Source organism: Pectinophora gossypiella, chromosome 29, assembly GCF_024362695.1.
Source record: "Pectinophora gossypiella chromosome 29, ilPecGoss1.1, whole genome shotgun sequence".
Taxonomy (NCBI): Eukaryota; Metazoa; Arthropoda; class Insecta; order Lepidoptera; family Gelechiidae; genus Pectinophora; species Pectinophora gossypiella.
This window is the reverse complement of record NC_065432.1, coordinates 2,535,800-2,552,727: the sequence shown is the minus strand read 5'-3', so window position 1 is coordinate 2,552,727 and position 16,928 is coordinate 2,535,800. Positions and strand designations below refer to the sequence as shown.

General features: G+C 40.7%; 1 protein-coding gene across 1 annotated transcript in view; it reads left to right on the top strand.

Annotated features, from left to right (window-relative positions):
- Window positions 1-16,928, top strand: part of LOC126379358 (uncharacterized) — a 56,031-nt gene that overhangs the window by 22,786 nt on the left and 16,317 nt on the right. The window contains exons 2-11 of the mRNA XM_050028067.1: window positions 6,740-6,837; window positions 7,844-8,011; window positions 9,350-9,463; window positions 10,114-10,267; window positions 10,624-10,769; window positions 12,048-12,147; window positions 13,800-13,891; window positions 14,304-14,474; window positions 14,946-15,053; window positions 16,084-16,245. Coding sequence (XP_049884024.1) covers window positions 6,740-6,837; window positions 7,844-8,011; window positions 9,350-9,463; window positions 10,114-10,267; window positions 10,624-10,769; window positions 12,048-12,147; window positions 13,800-13,891; window positions 14,304-14,474; window positions 14,946-15,053; window positions 16,084-16,245 — 1,313 coding nt within the window. The remainder of the gene's footprint in view (window positions 1-6,739; window positions 6,838-7,843; window positions 8,012-9,349; window positions 9,464-10,113; window positions 10,268-10,623; window positions 10,770-12,047; window positions 12,148-13,799; window positions 13,892-14,303; window positions 14,475-14,945; window positions 15,054-16,083; window positions 16,246-16,928) is intronic.

Here is a 16,928-nt window from a genome sequence, read left to right as displayed (position 1 = left end):
GCCCGCCTCGCAGCATACCCGGCTCAAATGTACCCATCACGCTGGCTGCGTTGCCGCGTTGGATGGCCAGCGAGATGTGCTGAACCAGGTATGATCCGGAGCGGAGGTCGCAACCCAAAATAAAATTAGATAGTGTGTACTGAAATCAACACCAGTAAGTGCATAAAATGCAATTGTACTTGGCATTGAGTCTGCCATTATCCGTAGGAAGCGACTGTCATCTTGTTTCCAGGAAAATATCGCGCGACAGCTTATCGTGCGCACGCGTCACCGACATAAATTATTACATTGCAAGGTGATTGTCTGTCCTGCAGTGTTAGTTTAGTATTAGCGTAAGATAAAGAATAATACTACGTATACAGGGTGGCCGGATTCACGTTCACAATGAAAAATGGGCTCATCGGCTACCAGAAATACCCCCATGTATATTCGGCGATTATTTGCCGTTTAGGAGATTCTTCTTCTATCGTGTGGGTTGTGAGGTGGATTACAAACTCCATCAACCCTGGTGTCAGGGTTATTGTAGAGATATGACCCATTTATATATATTCTCAAGGAAGTGGACCACTAGCTGAAGAAATAAAAAAAAAAACAAAAAAAAATATTGGAAGCCAAAGTGATACAATGGTGCTAATTCCTGCAGACGCCATCTAATTTTATATTACCTGTCATATTCTCATCCGTTGAAAAAGAAAGGGACGGTTAATCAACAGGCATAAAATTTATGGAATGCACGTCAATTTTAAGCAGAAATCTAAAACAACCGTCTAAAAGTTTTACATCGGCCAATAGTCCGACAGAGTTAAGTAGACAGCACTTCAAACGGATTGCATACCAGGGAGATGCCTATTTTATTCGCACGGGTTATTCATTCCTTTTAAAATTAACTTGTTGACAATCATCCGTCCCTTTCCTTTTCGGCGGATAAGAAAATGACGGGTATAACTTGAAATTAGGAGGTATCTGCAGGAAACGGGGCCAATGGACACCTTGTGCTTATGCTTAATTCTTGTTGATTGTGTAATATTATGTACTTAGGTCATATATTATTGCAATACTTAAAATACTACAACGTTCAATCAATCAATCAATAGTACTCCCGAAACGTTAACATTCTACTCCTACTATGTCTTTTAAAATGTATAATAAGATTCCAAAAGCCTTGCGAGACATCACCAATTTAAATAATTTCAAAAGAAGCTTAAAACAGTACCTAATTGACAAAAGTTTTTATACTCTGCAGGAGTTTTTTAATGATTAGTTGTTTTCTTTTACTTTTATGTTTAAATTATGTATACTTGTTCTCATTTATAATGTTAAAGCCTAAAAAATTTGCTGTAACTCTCCTTTAAATTGCTGTCACCTTATATTACCAACCTCCTACCATGTGGAACGCAATAAATTATATGATTATGGTTAACATAAACATAACATAAACTGCCTAATATACGTCCCACTGCTGGGCACAGGCCTCCCCTCAATCAACCGGAGGTGGTATGGAGCATACTCCACCACGCTGCTCCACTGCGGGTTGGTGGAGGTGTTTTTACGGCTAATAGCCGGGACCAACGGCTTAACGTGCCTTCCGAAGCACGGAATCATCTTTTTCGGACAATCAGGTGATTCAAGCCTGAAAAGTCCTTACAAAACAAAAGATTATGGTTATGACTCCTATATTCAAGTAGTAATTAGAGGATGACTGTTATTGGCTATGGTTTAGTAAGTAACATTGTTAAATAGTGATTGAGCTGTTGTTATCCCAAATGAAAATAAATAAAATAAAATAGTTAATTAAACATTCCTCTTTCCATTTTTCACGGTCCTGTGCGTACTCCGACCAGTCCCTTCGGCAAGCGTCCAAGTCGTCACGCCATCCTAACCACCAGAGATCTTTGCCCAACAGTGGGATCTTGTAGGCTAGATTAGTTAAACATAGGATTAGGTGTTGTGTGCACCTATAATTGGCTTATGTAACAGTCTAATTCCTGATGTAACTTTTATTTTATTTAATGTTTTATTATATAAGCTGTTGGTGTACCTTTTAAATATACTTTATTGCACTTAACAACTAGTTACATCACAAACAAGAAATGGACGTTTACAAGGGTGGACTTATCTCTAAGAGAGATCTCGATCTCGATCTTTATAAATAAATAAATAAAATAACATTACTCCACCCTACAAAGGTCATTACGAGAGGTCAGAGAGCTTCGGGGAGTGTGCACATGAGCTCCATCAGCTCATTCCACCAAGTCCATTCCATCTGAGGACATCCAGACGTGCGGCGGGTTACCATCCTTACTTGGTTGACATACCACTAATCCGCACCAAGCGCTTCGCTTCATCTTTCATAATGCGCACAGCCAAGGAATGGAATGGGCTGTCGGCGTCGGTGTTTCCTGTATCTTATGACCTGGGGTCCTTTAAATCACGGGTGAATAGGCATTTTCTGGGTAAGCTCGTTCCAACGTCGATCAGGGGAGATCCATGGGCTAAATCTTAGAAATCCAAATAAACTAAGACAGGAGTTTACTCCTAGAACTACAATTTATTATAAAAATTGTCATTCTATGTGTGTGAGAACATATAACGCCATTCCGTCCTATATGAAAGATTTTTTTTTTTTGACGTGACTTATTGTAGATTTGCCGCAGATGGCATTAACTACTTGGCCGGACAAATGGGGAGCTCTGAAGGCTCTCACCCGGTACAACGTTTAAGACAACAGGCCTGAGGGTGCCCAGTTGGGCGCGAGCCTCGGCTCAGGGCGTCGTCTGAGAGGAAAAATATTTGAAAGAATTAATCGACCCTAGTGGGTCGATAGCGATAAGCGCTGAATGGGGGAAATCGTCGACCACGCCGGCGGGGTCGGTATCGGGGACCTGAAGTGTTTGGTGTCGCGAGCTGATTGGCTGCCTCTATGGCTAGAGTGATCGGGTCGTCGGGATCGTATATTACGTCCTTCGGACGCCGATACTTTTCAGTACCGTCCCTAAGCGGAATGTACTCGGAAGCCGCAACTACCAGGGGATTTGGGTGGTGCGGAGCAGAATCGAAAAAACGTTTGGAAGCTAATTTGAGCCATTGGGCAATGGTTGGCAGACTATATTAAAGAGCTACCCCATCTAAAGTTTCGATCCCAACTCAAAAAGTGGTTAAAGGGGAAGCAGTTTTATAGCTTAAGTGAGTTTTTCAGTTTATAAATAGGTTTTTTTTTTCTTTTTTCTTTTTTTTATACAGATATAAGTGTTTTTGTAATATTTTTCAGTACTTTATGTAAGTACTTAGTTATTATTGTATGTCACAACATGACTAAATGTGCTGAGCGCTATAAGCTTTACTTCCATCGACATACTTACCACATTTATTGCAATAAATTTTCATTTCATCTCTTCTTCTCCTCGTGGAAGAACGAAGTCAAGAGCAAACCCATCGTTAATAAAAAAAAAGAGGTTGAGGTTGAGAGGTCTTAGTTAGGAGTCTTTTTGTAATTAATTTCTTTTTAATTTTGGTACAATAAAGTGTATTTGTATTGTAATGTCATCAAAAGACCATTAAAACATGCATACATTGCAGTTTTTATCGCTTGTAAAAAAACGGATGAAACCAACCCCGCAGCGCCGCGTGTCAAGGTCAGATAACGTGGTGACCTCATGACAAACATAACTACAGTAAACACTAAACAGTGGGTTAACTACATTTAAACGGCCTCTGTGGTCCAGGGGTTGAGCGTTGGGCTCACGATCCGGGATCGAATCCCGGTGGGGACATATCACAGAAATCACACACATTGAGATCCCTAGTTTGGTTAGGACATTACAGGCTGATCACCTGATTCTTATAGTGTGTGTGTGTCTTAGAGTGATTTTTGTGATATGTCCCCACCGGAATTCGAACCCGGGTCCTCCGGATCGTGAGCCCAACGCTCAACCACTGGACCACAGAGGCCGTCATAACCCTGATTATAACGCGGTAAGAACCCGGTATTATGTGTTGTTTTCATTATTCAGAATTTGCCTATCAACTGTTTTAAGACAGTAGTTTTTTTTTTATTTATTCAAAGTAATAATAAACATTTTACAATCAAAACAGAAACTTTACAAAAAAGGTTATTATAAGGTTAGTGATTATTTAGAAGATATGAATGCATGGGATTAACTGTCTGTGAACTGATATTAGGCAGCTAAATTACTCAATTGTATAACTATATTTTGTTTTTTTTTAAAGAACGTCTAGGGCCCTGTGCCGAGGTTTTTCTTGCAGCTCCTTTTCCCCGGCTATACTGGTTGTGAAGCTGCAGTAGTTTTAGGCCTTCGGACAATCAGGTGATCAGCCTGTAATGTCCTAACCAAACTAGGGATCACAAAGTGATTTTTGTGACTTGTTCTCACCGGGATTCGAACCCGGGACCTCCGGATCGTGAGCCCACTCCGGAACGACTACTTACTTACATCAGTAAGTAGTAACCGAGACCAACGACTTAACGTGCCTTCCAAAGCACGGACGTATATTTAATTATTCGCGCTCGGAAGCTTCTCTTAGTCCTGCCCTGGTAAGCATGACGCCACCGGCAATAAAAAAGCCAGTAATGGTAATAAACCGGAAGGAAAGTGACCTCGAACGTGACCTGGCGTGTCAAGGTCACTCCAGCACGTGCCGCTTGTACAAACTACGAGCGGTACATTATATATTTGGCGTGTGACGTCACTGTGTGTTTCCATATCCAGTTGTAGTATCCTCTATGTATTTGTTTATTGGTTAACTGTATTTTTTTATTTGTAGCAACTTGTGCAATAATTATATACTTATAATTATACATTGTTTGAAGTTTACGCGGTTATTAGCATATTCAAATTCTAAAATATCTTTCTTCAGGTGGTAACATAGTTACACTTTGAATCGTCAATTTTTACATAACGAACGTCTCATCCGCCTAAAACTACTGCAGCTTCTCACAACCTGTATAGCCCGGGAAAAGAAGCTACAAGAAATACCTCGGCACAGGGCCCTAGAAGTTCTTTAAAAAAATAAACATAAAATATTGGTATACATAGCTGCCTAATATCAGTTCTCAAACAGTTAATCCCACGCATTCATATCTTCTAAATAATCACTAACTTTATAATAACCTTTTTTGTAAAGTTTTTGTTTAACTACTGTCTTAAAACAGTTGAAAGGCAAATTCTGAATGTCAATGGGAATCTTATTGTAAAAACGTATACATTGCCCCTTAAAAGATTTAGTAATCTTATGTAATAGACTGACTTGTAAAGCAAGTTTATTTTTATTCCGGGTATTAACAATGTGTCGATCGCTATTTTTTGCATATAATCCTGTATGTTTTTTTACATATATTAAGTTTGTAGTTTATTAATACCACCCTTAGTTCGCCTCTGATACTTGGAAATGGATACTATAATACTATGAGTAGTAGGTACTTGGTGTAAGCTCGGGTGTGCGAACTTAACCGAATGGGACTTGAAGCGGTGACCTCATCAGCATTTCCTTGTATACATGTACGGTCATTAATAAGTATGTATGTACACTTTGGTACCATGTCACATTAATTTTTTGACAAATTGAACTGTAAGTGTCACTAAATGTCAAATACGTTAGTGCGACAGAGTCTTAAAGTGGGTACATTATATTGCTCATGACTATATATAGTGTGTAAGGCCTAGTGAAAGTGCGGACGCCATAAACATTTTTGTTTTGGTTTTCCCCGAAGGGCAAGGCAAAGGGAACTATTCCCATACAGCCATGTCTTATGTTTTTTTTTCTTGATGATGATTAATGAAATGATGAAAGGTGATGACGATGAATAATGAAACCTAAGCCCCCACCCTCGGAGTAGACTCCTACTCCGAACCCCAAACGAATTAACTCAAAAGTCCGCATAAACTTTCGAGTTATGAAGCGGCTTGTTGGCACGAAGCGAAAATAGATAGGTATAGGTACTTTGTTTATTGAATATTCCGATATAATAAGACTATCGCGAATGTTTTCCGCCTAACTTAATGCGATCATAAACCACAAAACACCACTTCGTACTAATTATTTAGATTATTCAATGAAGATAGAAACCGTCCCGTTTCCGTTCCCGCCAAAAAGTCCGACGCCATAAACAACAAAGATTAAGTATTTAGTTCTAATTTCAAATTCTGATGCACGATAAATGAGGGTGTATAAAGGGTACTTTCTCGTTTCCCAATCTTTTAATACTTGACATTGGCACAAAGCAACATAGTGCCATAAAAAAAAAGAAAAAAAAAAGGGTACGTTCCTCAAAATTAATATAGTTGGCGCTGTACAGTTTTTTCTTCGTTAAACCTTCTAATTTCATATTCTGTTACATCATCTTTGTTTTTGGCTATAAATGAAGTATTTAGTTCTTCTTCTTCTATCGTGTGGATTATGAGGTGAATTACCAACCCCACCAACTCTGGTGTCAGGGTTATTATTGAGAATAAAAGGAAATGTGAAATGGAATGAGAATTTCGAAATTTAAAATGAGTGAAATGATTGCAATAAAGCCGCCCAAATTGTACTGTATTCATGTGTTATGTCTGATTATCGAAATTTAGTTGTGTGCAATAAAGTATATTTGATTTGATTACCAGTAAGAAGGAAAGGCCAGTATGTGCAGAGTTTGTACTCTGCTACACAGTATTTTCTTTCAAATTAGTAGCTAAAACCGATCTCTAAGAGATAGTAACCATAGTATGTTGTATTGTTGCAGTGCCCACAACAACGCGTGCGCAGCTGGCGGCCGAGTACCTGGAGTGTTGCCGGCGACACAACACACCGCCCATCGACACCGTGCTACGACAGATACGGGTCAGACACAGTTATTTATATAATAGTTAACATATATACATACATGAACTCACGCCTATTACCCACCGGGGTAAGCAGAAACCATGGAATTCAATTTTTTACAATAAGATTCCCATTGACATTCAGAATTTGCCTTTCAACTGTTTTAAGACAGTAGTTAAACAGAAACTTTGAAAAAAAAAAAAAAGTTATTATAAGGTTAGTGATTATTTAGAAGATATGAATGCATGGGATTAACTGTCTGAGAACTGGTATTAGGCAGCTAAATTACTCAATTGTATAAAAATATTTTTTGTTTTTTTTTTAAAGAACGTCTAGGGCCCTGTGCCGAGGTTTTTCTTGCAGCTTCATTTCCCCGGCTATACAGGTTGTGAGAAGCTGCAGTAGTTTTAGGCGGATGAGACGTTCGTTTACATTTTATGGTCGACCAAAAAAAAAACAAAACATCATCCCCTCAGTATTCGTTACGATGTTACTATGCTAACACCTATACCTACCCGTATAGCTATCTGTACGTACTACATAGTGTAAGTGACATTGTAACGAATACTGAGGGGATTGATTAAACTCACGATTCTGAGTTATTATTAAGTGGAATTTTCCGTCGCAATTTTTTTTTGTTTTTTATATTATTTCGAATTCTATACCACTTGATTTTAACTCAGAATCATAAGCTGAATCAGCAATCTACTCTCAGCATTCGTTACAATGTCACTTACACTATGTTATAGTACGTACAGATAGCTATACGGGTGGGTATAGGTGTTAGCATAGTAACATCGTAACGAATACTGGGATGATTCAGACCGTGATTCTGAGTTGATATCAAGTGGTATTTCCTGTCGGAAAATTAATGTTTGTGTTTTTTTAATTATTTTTCACTTCTATACTTTTGCGACGGAAAAATCCACTTGATATCAAGTCTGAATCATCCCTTAAAGTTTTCGTTACGATGTCACTAACATCCGGGATGTTTTTTTAAATGTCGTCGTCTCTGTGACTCCAGGAGTTACCCGAGCCGGCTATCGGCGGCGGGTGCCGCGCGGCGCGGCTGTCGCTGTCGGAGTGCCCGCTGCTGGGCTCGGCGCCGGTGGACGCGCTGGAGGCGCTCCTGAGGAAGGCGCAGTTCCGCCGCATCGAGATAGACCACGCCGCCCTGGACGACGAGGGCGCGGTCAGTCGATATACCATCAATACACAATCACCGTTAATACCACGGCTCAGATCAGAATCAGAGCAGAGTCAGATCAGATTCAGATCAGAGTCAGATCAGAGTCAGGTCAGAGTCAGATCAGAGTCAGGTCAGAGTCAGATCAGAGTCAGGTCAGAGTCAGGTCAGAGTCAGATCAGAGTCAGATCAGAATCATTTATTCAACGTAATTATCATGGATAAACTTGTTGAAGGTCATTGTAACATTTTTGAATTTACGTCATTTCGCAAGGTGTTATGGCTGAGGAGAAGAAATGACAAGAAACTGCAACAGCAACACATCTTTTAAACCAATGAGGGACATACATTACAAGTTATTATATAACTAGAGGAACACATTCAATACCAGACATTTTTATCATTTAGGTAATCATTAATCTTATAATAAGCTTTTTACATAAAGTAAGCTTCTCATGATGAGCTTTAAATTTATTTTCTGACAAATTTAAATTATTATCTGGTATTTTCATAAGTTAAGTTTCCATTCTTACAAGAAAGAAATAAGAAAATAATAATTATCTTTATTGAACATTATGAACATAGTATTACAATTTTACATAATTTTTTATTTTGTTTTTTGTTGTTTTTTGACAGGCAAGCTTTATACAAACTAGGCTACCACGGCCGTGGCTTATGTGGTTGTGAGCTTATGAGTACGGTCACGAGCATTAATATGTGTACACTTTGGTACCATGTCACATTAACTTTTTTGACAAATTGAACTGTAAGTCTCACTAAATGTCAAATAATGTTAGTGCGTCAGAGTCCTAAAGTGGGTACATTATATTATACATTGTTTTAAGTTTACGCGGTTATTATCATAATTAAAACACATAATAATTCATAATCATGAAAACACATGAGACTCCCGATATTTCGACACTATCATGGCACTTGCAACAGTGTCGAAATATCGGGAGTCTCATATCCCTATTTTAAACGCGTTAAGAACCCGTTATTAAATGTGTTTTAATTGTGGTACATTATATTGCTCATGACTGTATGTGTCGTGTCTTATAGGGAAGTCAAGGAATTGGCCTTTGATAGACTGGAATGGAAAATGCTACACCGACAAGAGCGTGGCTCTTAAATTGATGATGATGACTGTATGTGTGTACGGTCACGAGCATTAATATGTATACACTTTGGTTCCATGTCACATTAACTTTTTTGACAAATTGAACTGTAAGTCTCACTAAATGTCAAATAATGTTAGTGCGACAGAGTCCTAAAGTGGGTACATTATATTGCTCATGACTATGACTGTACAGTGACTGAACCAAATTGTTTTTTGATCTCCAGGAGGCCCTCTTCGACATGATAGAGTACTATGAGAGTGCTATGGTGCTGTCCATCAGTGGACCGCGCGCCTACGGCATCAGGGGTTGGCAGGCGGCCTCTAGGATGATTAAAAAGGTACCTTTACATACATTTTTGTTTTACTTTTGATGGGTTTATACATTGTTTTAAGTTTACGTGGTTATTATCATAATTAAAACACATAATAACGGGTTCATACCGCGTTTAAAGTAGGGATATGAGACTCCCGATATTTCGACACTGTTGCAAGTGCCATGATCACGGGATGACTGATGAGATTGGAGTGGAGTAGGTAGGTAAAAGGTATCTCGCTGGTATGCAAACCGTTTGACGTGTGCTGTCAGCATAATTCTGTCGGGTTAAAATTGGCGTGTATTCCATAAATTTTATGCCTGTCGGTTACCTGTCCCTTTCTTTTTCAACGGATAAGAAAATGACAGGTATAATTTAAAATAAAATTAGGAAATAGCACCAATGTACACCCTGTTTCATACAGGGTGTTAGTGACATTGTAAAGAAAACTTTAAGGGAAAACTGATTCAGCTGATTATTCTGAGTTATTATTAAATGTGATTTTCCATCGCTTAAAATTGACGGGTGTTCCATAAATTTTATGCTTGTCGATTACCCGTCCCTTTTATACGGATAAGAAAATGACGGGTATAACTTAAAGTAAAATTAGGAGGTGTCTGCAGGAATCGGGGTCATTGACACGATAAGAGAGAGAGATAATTATATCCCCACAGAGCTGCCAGCTGGTGGAGCTGGAGATCTGCAACCACCCGCTGGAGGCGGGGCACGCCCCGGTGCTGGCTCGCGCGCTGCACACGCACTCGTGTCGGCTGCGGGTGCTGTGCCTGCAGCGCGCCGTGCTCTCCGGAGACCCGCTGCTCTGCCTCGGTGAGTCACATGTCTCAGATAGAAATCAGAATCATTTTTTCAACATAATTATCATGGATAAACTTGTGCAAGCAACTTTCGCAAAGGCCGGTCATAGGATGGGTGAAAAAAAAAAAGTTTTCATCTCGAGCTCCTCCGTGCTTCGGTAAGCACGTTAAGCCGTTGGTCCCGGCTGCATTAGCAGTCGTTAATAACCATCAATCCGCACTGGGCCCGCGTGGTGGTTTAAGGCCCGTTCTCCCTATCCATCCAAGGGAAGGCCCGTACCCCAGCAGTGGGGACGTTAATGGGCTGATGATGATGATGACGATAAAAAAAAAGAACGACCCACTAATTCGTACAATTTCTCCTTGCAGTGATAGCGTTGAAATCAAACAGCTCGGTGCGGGAACTGCGCCTCGGCGACAACAACCTGACGCCGTCTGACGCGGCGCAGCTGGCGTCACTGCTGCGGTACAACAGCAGGATACAGCTGTTGGACCTGTCCAACAACATGATACAGGTACGGGCCACTGCCGGAGCCGTGAATATCAAAGCTTAGGCGGCGAGGAAGACTATAGAGAACCGGAGAGGAAATATGATTGGCCACCTGATACGACATGATTCCTTTATAACAAACATTATAGAAGGAAAAATTGAAGGGAAGAGAGGAAGGGGTAAACCTAGCATAACATTTATGAAACAAATAAAAGAGAAGGTGCAGGTCGTGTCGTATCGGGAGGTGAAGGTTTTGGCGGGAAGAAGAGAGGAATGACGGTTACTCCACCGACAAGAGCGCAGCTCTTAAATAGAGAGAGAGAGAGAGGCGGCGAGGGAGATATTTTCGTGGTACAGTCATGAGCAATATGATGTACCCACTTTTAGGACTCTGTCGCACTAACATATTTGACATTTAGTGAGACTTACAGTTCAATTTGTCAAAAAAGTTAATGTGACATGGTACCAAAGTGTATACATATTGCTCGTGACCGTACCAAACAGAGCATAGCACCCCGCTAGCCACAAGTTGGTAGTGTGACTAGGGATCGATGATCCAACGGTGTCTTGTTGAAAGGTGTATACAGGGTGCTATTGACATTCGTAACGAAAACTTTGAGAGAGGGAATAGAATAGAAACTTTATTTACGTCAAACATGGTGAATAAGTGGGCATTAGACGTAGGTATAATACATGTTTCGCACATAACAATGTTGGCATGCAAATGGAATTATATGTAAACAAAGGTACACTTATTTACACTAAACTTTTATATAATAACAACAAATTATTTATGTCAGTCAATTTAATAAATATCAAGTGGAAATTTCCATCGCAATAGTATAGATTTGAAAATAGACTAAAAAAAAAACTAAAAAGAAATTTTATTTAAAACCTTTTTATTTTTTTTCATGCAAATAAATTATTTTGAATTGATTTGAAGAAAAATCATGAATTTTGAGACAGAAAATCCACTTGATATTAATTTAGAATCATGGTCTGAATCATTAGTCCAGTATTTGTAAATAGGTTAAGTTACATGTAAAAGTGTTTTTGTCTGTTGGCAAACCTAATAAATAAATAAATAAATAAATTCCCCTTCAGTATTGAAGGGGAATGATTAACGTAACGCATACACGTTACGATGTCACTAACACCCTGTATACGAGTCTCGCTGTGCAAACTTCGTGAGCGCGTTTTAGGACTGCATTGTATGCTGTGCGCGCCATCTGTTGGTTATTTGCGGAACTAGCTGGACAACTAGTTTGCCACATTGTGTTGATGGCGTAACGTCCGTGTGCAGGACGCGGGCTGCGGGCACCTGGCGGAGGCGCTGGCGGAGCAGGCTGCGCACACGCCGCCCTCTGCCGCCGCCAGCCCGCTGTCGCCGCTGCACGGGCCACGTGAGTACTGATGACGATGATCGTATATTTTTATTTATTTATTTAGATAACCAACAGTTATAAAACAAAATATACAATTTAATCATTCATAAGCTACGTCGTTGAGCCAATAATCTTCTTCTATCGTGTGGGTTGTGAGGTGTAATACCAGCTTCATCAACCCTGGTGTCAGGGTTATGATTGAGCTGCCCGTGACATGGCTCGTTTAACGATAACTCACTAGTAAATGGTAACCGGGACCAACGGCTTAACGTGCCCTCCGAAGCACGGAATCATCTTACTTTTTCGGACAATCAGGTGATTCAAGCCTGCAAAGTCCTTACCACACAAAGGACAGTCTCACAAAGTGATTTCTTCAATGTCCCCGTCGGGAATCGAACTTGGACCTCCAGATCGTGAGCCGTACGTTCTTACCACTAGACCACGGAGGCTGTTTATTAACGGATGTATGTTAAAGGACTCATTAATAAATGGGTAGTTTCCTAGGTCAAAGATAAATTATGAAATTCTGATTACTAAAAAACGTTTTCTTTTTTCTATTTAAGTTCTTTATGAATTTTAATAAAGTAAAATATTCTTCAATAAAAAAACACTTTGAAACAACTTCAAGTATCAGTAGATCAATTGAGATCAACATCAATGGAAAAACCGCGTCTTAAACTGCCGCCGGTTAATTTGCCTACGTTCGACGGGGACATTAAAAATAAACGTAATAATAAGTGCGACATTTTGGTCACGTTTTTCTATGACGTCACAGTGTGCTTTTTCATGCAAATTCTATAGTATTTTTTTGAAAGAAAGAAAGAAACGTTTATTATAAAGGGATACCACAGTAACAAATACAAAACAAAATAATTTAAAACACGGAGTAACACACAACTTACAATCAAACAAAACACATAATAAAAACAACATACACGAGAAATACTAATAATTGAGTGTATGGACTGGTCAACGATGGTGGTGGTGTCCTTTATAAAAGGGTCTCACTCAGCATAAGCCGCGGCGCGAGCCACGACGCTGGTATTCTGTGGAATTTCGTGTTTTGAAGTTTAGTAAAAGTGGTACTGAAAAGTATCGGCATCCGAAGGACGTAATATACGATCCCAACGACCCGATTACTCTAGCCATAGAGGCGGCCAATCAGCTGGCGACACCAACCACTTCAGGAACCCGATACCGACCCCGCCGGCGTGGTCGACGATTTCCCTTAATCAGCGCTTATCGCTATCGACCCACTTATCTTATCTTATCTTATCTTATCTAGCCTAAAGTGTCCCACTGCTGGGCAAAGGCCTCCCTCCATTTCTTCCAGGACACTCTCTCCAGTGCTTCCTCCGGCCAGCCTTCCAGGAAAGCATCCAAGCCCACCCTAGGGTCGATTAATTCTTTCAATTATTTTCCCTCGCAGACGACGCCCTGAGCCGAGGTTCGCGCCCAACTGGGCACCCTCAGGCTGTTGTCTTAAACGTTGTACCGGGTGAGAGCCTTCAGCGCTCCCCATTTGTCCGGCCAAGTAGTTAATGCAATCTGCGGCAAATCTGCGATAAGTCACGTCAAAAACAAAAAAAAAGTTAGCAAAAAGTAACTGATCTGACGTGTTGGAAATTATTAGCCTATTAGTTATATATTTTTATTAATTAATATTTTAGTGAGCAGTTATGACGCGCGAGGGTTGGCGTTCCTAGTGTTATGGAACAACCAGCTGACGAGGAACTCCGCGGGGCACCTCAGTAGAGCGCTGGTGAGTACACATGAATATATAAATGATAAATTAAAATGAATATTTTTACAGCCTCCGTGGTCCAGAGGTTGAGCGTGGTTGAGCGTGTGGGTTGTGAGGTGGATGACCAACCTCAACAAACCTGGTGTCAGGGTAACTACTGAGCCGCCAAAGGCCCCTGACGTGACTCAAGTAACGACTACGTACTTACATCAGTAAGTAGTAACCGGGACCAACGGCTTAACGTTCCTTCCGAACCACGGATCATCTTACTTCTGGACAGTGAAGTGATCAGCCTGCAATGTCCTAACCAAACTAGATATCACAAAGTTTGTCCCCACCGGGATTCAAACCGGGACCTTCGGATCGTGAGCAGAACGCTCAACCACTGGACCATGGAGGCCGTTATGTTTGACTTATGTCTCTTCCTCAGGCATCCCAATCCCTCTGCGTGCTGAACGTGGGCCGCAACGCCCTAGGGTCGGACGCCGTTCGAGCCCTAGCGGGGGGCGGAGCCCTGCTGTCGCTGGGGCTGCAGTGCGCGCGGCTGGGGCCCGAATGCGCTCGCGCGCTGCAGGACCTCGTGCGGGCCACCACGCTTCAGGTATCCCCATAATAGTGTAGTTCCAACTAGTCTTCTTCTTATCGTGTGGGTTGTGAGGTGAAATACCAACCTCATCAACCCTGGTGTCAGGGTTACTATTGAGCCGCCAATGGCCCCTGACATGGCTCATGTAACGACTACATACTTACATCAGTAAGTAGTAACCGGGACCAACGGCTTAAAGTGCTTAAAACACGGATCATCTTACTTTCGGACAATCAGGTGATCAGCCTGTAATGTCTTAACCAAACTAGGGATCACAAAGTGATTTTTGAGATATTGTTGTGCCCGAAAGGGTCTATGATGTGAAACTCATATGTAACTTACAAACTTGTACACCATCATAGTATGCAAATAAAGTATATTGAATATTAAATGTCCTAACCAAACTAGGGATCACAAAGTGATTTTTGTGATATGTCCCCTCTGGGAACCCAGGATCGCAAGCCCAATTCAATTTTATAATTCCAGAGGCTAGATCTTCGCGACAACAAGCTTGGCGTCGCGGGGTTGCAGGCAATCGTGGTCGCGTTGAAGGACAACCATACGCTCACACAGATCGACCTCGACGACGTATCGGTAACTAGTTTTAACATTGTTTTAAGTTTACGCGGTTATTGGCCCCGATTCCTGGAGACACCGCCTAATTTTATTTTAAGTTATATCCGTCATTTTCATATCCGTCGAAAAGGAAAGGGACGGATGATTCACAGCTCTTAATTTTAGGAAGAATGAGTAAATGAATGTGTCGGGTTATTGACTGATGTAAAATTTTTAGACGGTTGGTTTAGATTTGTGCTTAAAATTGACGTGTTTTCCATAAATTTTATGCTTGTCGATTACCCGTCCCTTTCCTTTTCGGCGGATAAGAAAATGACAGATATAACTTAAAATAAAATTAGATGGTATTTACAGGAATTAGCACCATTATCATATTTTTTTTTATTGCATAGAAAACCATGAACATAATACCTTAAACGCTAAGAAGCATTGTTAAACCCGACATGGGTTTGTCTCAACGCAAAATATAATCTAAACATCAGTTAGAAATCAGTTGTTCAACTTAACTTATAAAGGGTAGGTAACTTACAAAGAACTAATAAATTGCAAACAATTACATCACACCATACTAGTTAGTAAACTCGTAAACAAGTACGAGAGTAGGCATCAATTAAAACACATAATAACGGGTTCTTGTCGCGTTTAAAGCAGCGATATGAGACTCCCGATATATCGACACTGTTGCAAGTGCCTGTCAGGGATGACTGTCATCCCGTGATCATTCAATTTTCCACGGAAAATTCCACTTGATATTAACTCAGTATCATGGTCTGAATCGTCCCCCTGAGTATTCGTTACGATGTTACTTACACCCTGTATGTTAGTGCGACAGAGTCCAAAACTGGGTACATTATATTGCTCATGACTGTATGTGTGTACAGTCATGAGCAATATAATGTACCCACTTTAGGACTCTGTCGCACTAACTTATTTGACATTTAGTGAGACTTACAGTTCAATTTGTCAAAAGAGTTAATGTGACATGGTACCAAAGTGTATACATATTAATGCTCGTGACCGTACTTACTACCCAATGTTGTCGTGTCAGGAGTCGACAACGACGCTGACGGCGGAGGACAGCGAGGCGGCGACCGTCGCCCGCCTCACGCGCGAGATCCGCGCGCTGTGTCGGGACAACGAGCCCGCGTCGCCGGAACGGCGCGTGCACAGGAAGATATCGCTCACGTGCCACACCGTCGCCGCGCCCAGGGTGAGTATGAGGGGGGGATGGGTTAGGGAGGTTTACGGGGGGGGGGGGTTAGGGGGTTTACGGGGGGGGGGGTTAGGCTAGGTGTTAATAAACCACCACGCTATCGCCTCATCGATCGCCCGCGTGCGAACGCTTTCTCTCGCTCTAGCAAATGACTAGGTTCTGAGGAGAAAGGGATAGAAGCATAGGAAAGTGCGATCAGACTCATCTGACAGATGGGGTCCATATGTACATCCATTGCAAGATGAACTGAGCACCCGCACTTCATCGAGTTTCGCGTAAGTCGCTTTTAGAGAATCACTTATAGTCATCTTGTAGTGAACACCACACAATCGCAATTCGGTATGTAAGGTAATTTTGAAGGTATCTTTTATTATTTTTAAATGAGCTATTAAAAATAACGAATTTGAATAGTTTTGCTTTTCATGCTGTATTTTTTTTTTTCATTTTTTTTTAAAAACGTCTCCTATTTTAGACTGAATGACGTTTATGCCGTTGCCTTTGCTTAGTTTAAGAATAAGAATAAAATAAATTAAAAAAAAAAATTGACGTTTTGTTAGGGTAATGTGCCCAAACTGTGGGCGGTTCCTAAGTATACTCAGGGCTCATAAGATAGATATAAATACGATTTTGTAATATTTCATTTTTTAAATTAAGTTTGTGTTTGTTAACAAAACCTCTCA